The 3291-nt window shown below is 34.7% G+C and overlaps 1 protein-coding gene across 1 annotated transcript; it reads right to left on the reverse strand.

The window, feature by feature from the left end:
- Positions 1 to 986: 986 nt before the first annotated feature.
- On the reverse strand, positions 987 to 2849 carry LOC143610067 (actin-related protein 2/3 complex subunit 5A-like). The gene is made up of 4 exons (XM_077084646.1): positions 2760 to 2849; positions 2615 to 2687; positions 1286 to 1386; positions 987 to 1199 (listed from the first exon to the last, which is right to left on the reverse strand). The coding sequence occupies exons 1-4, from the start codon at positions 2846 to 2848 to the stop codon at positions 1064 to 1066; spliced, it is 399 nt and encodes a 132-aa protein (XP_076940761.1). The 5' UTR covers position 2849; the 3' UTR covers positions 987 to 1063.
- Positions 2850 to 3291: the final 442 nt, after the last annotated feature.

Genomic DNA, 3291 nt, shown 5'->3' on the forward strand with positions numbered 1-3291 from the left:
CGACAAACACATCAACCCCGCCATCAACCACACTAGCACAAATGGCAACGCCTAAACGTCATGCAACCATCGACACCCCAGGTAAATACTTTAAAAAACTATGTAAACACAAATAAATACTTCGTTCAAATGAGTGAAACTCACATGACTACAAAAACCTAAAGTTTATTTAATGCAAAACAAATACGCAACTGTCACTTTAATTTTACTTGCTTTGTTAACAATGTTTTCAGATGTTGCTGGACCAATCCTAGCAAAACGACAACTACAATTTGGCAACCCATGCAAAGGTAGAATCACCAAAGGAGTACAATCACCCCCGAACCTCAGCTTAGAAGATGCAGCTGAAGAATATTTTGATAGCGGATGGGCATGAAGCTACACAGCCACAGCTGAACAGCCCTGCAAAAATCGCCTCATACATGTGATGCAAGCTCTTACTATGTAGACGCAAAACACATGTAGTACATAAATAATTGGTGTAACTAAACTATCCGCTAAAACCTTTATTGGTACTATGCTTATATCAACTCTGCTACTAGCTTAAAAACACACAAGCACAAACAAACAACCCCGTGCAAAGCGCGGGCTAAAAACCTAGTTTCATAATAATTAAGGGTTGGTGAATATGTATACACTACGTGTGAGCATACACATGTTTTAAGTAACGTCTGCACACTTATGTTGCGCTTTAATCGACTCCCTATTCAACAGGGATTTATGGGGCCTGTGAGTTTTCTCTAATGGCTTTTTATGGTCAACCATATAAAACATAACACCTTCTGACCTTACAACATTGGCTAAATGTATCGTGTATATAGTCAACTAAAGACTATAATCTATGTCATAACATGCCCTAAATATCGACTATCATATAGTTTGACATTTGATTTTCTTTTAAACATGTTTATTTTGGCTATAGTATTAGAAAATGTCAACAATATGTCTTAAGACTAAACCGTGTGAAAACAGCTAACATAGAATAATGGGAAAAATCAGAATAAAAGATACATGACTTATTTTGCACATAACATTACGTTTATAATAACACGAATTACAGAAACTAAACGCTATTTACAGTATCACTGAGTGCTCGAAGAATGCATCCGAGACCCGCTCTCTGTGTAAGCTTTTCATGAATCCGCAGGCATTGGTCGCAGGTGGGGCGATCGCCTGTAGACAACCCTCTATACAAATACCTGTCAAGTTATCAAAACACAAGTTTATTTAAGTTTAAGTTTTTATAGTTTTTATCTTGTGAACTTTAGAAACAGAAGGGACTAACTTCATGAGAATATCATAGTATTCTGGATCCAAAGAGGAGAACATTATATCCACATCTTTGATCGCCATTAACGCTCTGTGCACCACGATCCAATTTGCAGACTACAAACCAGCCAAGAAACAAAATCACGACTTTATCAAACATGATCAAGAACAGTATTCTTGAACAATCATAAGGATGCATTTCATTGCCCAAATGAATCGGATTTCCCAATCAAATGCCCATATCAATTTTGACTTTAAAGCAAAATAAAAAGTCAAAATAATTTGAATTTAGCCAAAATCGCAACTTTATAACATGAAACAAGAACAGTTTGCTTGAACAATCGAAAAAAAGTATAATTTAATTTATGACATGTATATTCATGTCCCAGTTAAATCGGTTTTCCCAATCAAATGCCTATATCAACTTTGACTTTAAAGAAAAAAAGTCAAAGTAACCCGCATTTAGCCAAAATCACAACTTTATCCAACATGAAACATGAACGGCTTAGTTGAACAATTAACAGAAGTTCATTTCTTATAACATGTACATTCACCACCCTGTCGAATCGGTTTTCCAAATCAAATGCCCATATCAATTTTGACTTTAAAGCAAAAAAAAAAAAAAGTAAAAATAGCTCGCATTTAGCTAAAATGACGAATTTATCCAAAATGAAAAAAGAACAGTTTGCTTGAACAGTTATAAGAAGTTCAATTGATTATCAGATTAATCGGATTTCCCAATCAAATGCCCGTATCAATTTTAACTTTTTAAGCAAAAGAAAAAGTCAAAACTAATTCAAATTTAGCCAAAATCAAAACTTTTACCAGACATGAAACAAGAACAGCTTGCTTGACCAATCACGAGAAGTTATATTTAATTTATTACATATATTTTCTACATAGTTGAATCGGTTTTCCTAATCAAATGACTGTATCACAATGCTAAATCAAGTAGAGATGTGCATGGGTCGGTTCGCTTTGGGATAAAACCAAACCAAAAACAGAAATGTCGATTTTCGAGCTTCTGAAAACCTTTTGGTTTGGGGCTTTTTTTGTTAGTTAATAATAAATAATTGATTGATTATTATACATCTGGGCTAATAAAAAATAAAAATCTATATATTCGGTTTGGTTTTCTCGGTTTTAGTTACACACAAAACCGAAAGTTGGGTATTTACGAAAATATAAAACAAAAGTTTGTGTTTCGATGATTAAGTTATTGTGGTCCAGTTTCAGATCGGCTATTTCGGTTTCATGGTCACCCCACTACAAGAACCTAATATCCCACCCAATCAATACTTGTAAATGAATAAAAACAAGAGGATGGGGATGAAAGACAAGAAACCTTGCATCGTTCATCTCTGGTTTTGGGAGGAGATCCTTCAAGAGCAGTCTTGAGGGCTTCAACCGGCTTGTATCTGTAATTACACATTGAATTGTTAGGCTTTGGATCTAACAATAATTGTAATGAAAATGACTGACTGACTGACTGACTGAGTAAAGCCTCGATCTTGCGAGATTTGTGTTCGATCCTTGTGATGATTGCTTCTGCGTTGTCTGCTTCCACATGCTCTCCCATTTTTCCTTCGAAACTCAGGCTCAGATAGATGATAGATAATAATAAACTTCAGGGGACTATATGAAAATAACAATAATAATAATTATAATAAACTTTCCAAACTATCAACTTTTATAAACAAATCAAACACTCACAAGCTACCTCTACAGCCCCGAACGTAACCCCCAAGTAATAAACCTTTTATGGTTAAAACGCCTAGTATTTTTTTTAAGTTATAATCTTCAATTATTATATTGTATAATAGTTTATCTTCAACTTGTATCTTCTATAAACTAAATTTAAATATGAAAAATCATGAATAGTAACCAAATTATTACATATAATAACTAATGTTTTACCCGGCGTGTTGCGTCGGGGCAGGTCGGTAAAACTTGGGCGATGGTAAAACACAAGCGTTATCGGTCACAAGTGTTGAGACGGGAAGTCGACACGAATTCGGTCGA

This window comes from Bidens hawaiensis, unplaced genomic scaffold, assembly GCF_021521415.1.
Source record: "Bidens hawaiensis isolate Kalapana, Puna unplaced genomic scaffold, B.hawaiensis_p1.1 tig00002186_1, whole genome shotgun sequence".
NCBI lineage: Eukaryota > Viridiplantae > Streptophyta > Magnoliopsida > Asterales > Asteraceae > Bidens > Bidens hawaiensis.

What these genes read in the sequence shown, in the direction of transcription:
- LOC143610067 (XM_077084646.1), bottom strand. Translation starts at nt 2,848, where the DNA reads ATGGGAGAGCATGTGGAAGCAGACAACGCAGAAGCAATCATCACAAGG. An exon ending in CCAGAGATGAACGATGCAAG is followed by an intron (nt 1,387 to 2,614) that starts GTTTCTTGTCTT and finishes GCTGGTTTGTAG; the next exon opens with TCTGCAAATTGGATCGTGGT. An exon ending in TACTATGATATTCTCATGAA is followed by an intron (nt 1,200 to 1,285) that starts GTTAGTCCCTTC and finishes ATAACTTGACAG; the next exon opens with GTATTTGTATAGAGGGTTGT.